Genomic DNA, 1,103 nt, shown 5'->3' with positions numbered 1-1,103 from the left:
CAGGAAGCTGCTGACCCACTCCTGAGCTGGGGGATGGCTCACCCCCACGGGTGACAGCAGGACAGCACCGCGCCCACATGCAAAGCGGGACACAGATCCTGCACCTCTCCCCAAATTATCCTTCTCTCCCTTTATAACCCTGGCCCCTTTAAGGCCAGGCAACATGCACCAGCCTTTATGTAATTAACATTGATTACAAATGGGCCCAGTTAGGGTCACCATGGCAACCCAATGATTAGCAATACCTGCTTGGCAGTAAGCTGTGTGCCAGAATTTCCCAGTTTGGAACTGGGAGTGACCCCCCCAAACTCCGGGTCTGGCACTCTGCTCACCTGTGAGATGTACCCTCGGGGCACATGGCTGTCCCCCTGGGATTTTGCTGCCTCCCGAAGGCTCTCGTTTCTGGCCCAGCAGGACTCCAGCTGTGCCCGCAGTGACTGGATCTGTGCCAGGGAGGACAGAGAAAGATGTTCAGCCAAGGGTGGAAAAGTGCCATGGCCCGACCAATGTGCCACATCCAAACCCTGGGCTCAGGGATGGGGAGGACAACACATGGTCAGTGGAGGCCTCTGCTTCCCCAGCAGCCTGCCAAGAGACCACACTGGCAAAGCCAGCCCCAGCCTGGTTAGTGCCAGTAAGGAAGGGAGGAGACATCCCAGCTTTCAGAGGTGGATCCACGCTGGAGGAAACCACCACAGCATGGCTCCTTTCAAAGGCTGGCAGGTGAAGAGCTTGCAGGCTTGGGAATAGCCAGAGAAGAAAGGCTGTGAATGCACTCCCAGGAAACATAGATTCCACACAAGTAGTGCCACCAAATAAATTATCCTGGACCAAAACATGCTCTGGGGAACCTCTGCAGGTGTGTGAGAGCTGGCCTCTAGCCTTGCATTACCAGGTTCCAAAAGCTTCCATGCACTCGAGGAGCCAGAAAGAACTAACATCTCCCTGCACCCCTGCAGGAGGCTCTTCTGCAGAGCCTCCTGTAGCCAAGTACCACATTAAGGGGCCACCAGAATCCCAGAGATTTCAGAGAGGACGGATGCTCTTACCTCCTTTTTCAGCGCCTCATTGGTGTCTCCCTGGCCCCCCTTGCTCTGGTTCAG

At 55.7% G+C, this 1,103-nt stretch overlaps 1 protein-coding gene across 1 annotated transcript in view; it reads right to left on the bottom strand.

Annotated features, from left to right (window-relative positions):
- Positions 1–1,103, bottom strand: part of TRIOBP (TRIO and F-actin binding protein) — a 17,572-nt gene that overhangs the window by 6,683 nt on the left and 9,786 nt on the right. Inside the window, exons 7-8 of the mRNA XM_031057749.1 lie at positions 1,050–1,103; positions 333–443 (exon numbers count right to left, since the gene is read on the bottom strand). The exon at positions 1,050–1,103 is cut by the window's right edge and continues 511 nt beyond it. Of these exons, the coding sequence (XP_030913609.1) occupies positions 333–443; positions 1,050–1,103 (165 nt within the window). The remainder of the gene's footprint in view (positions 1–332; positions 444–1,049) is intronic.

The sequence above is a fragment of the Geospiza fortis genome, unplaced genomic scaffold (genome assembly GCF_000277835.1).
Source record: "Geospiza fortis unplaced genomic scaffold, GeoFor_1.0 scaffold173, whole genome shotgun sequence".
In the NCBI taxonomy this organism is placed as follows: Eukaryota; Metazoa; Chordata; class Aves; order Passeriformes; family Thraupidae; genus Geospiza; species Geospiza fortis.
This window is presented reverse-complemented; position numbering and strand designations above follow the sequence as displayed.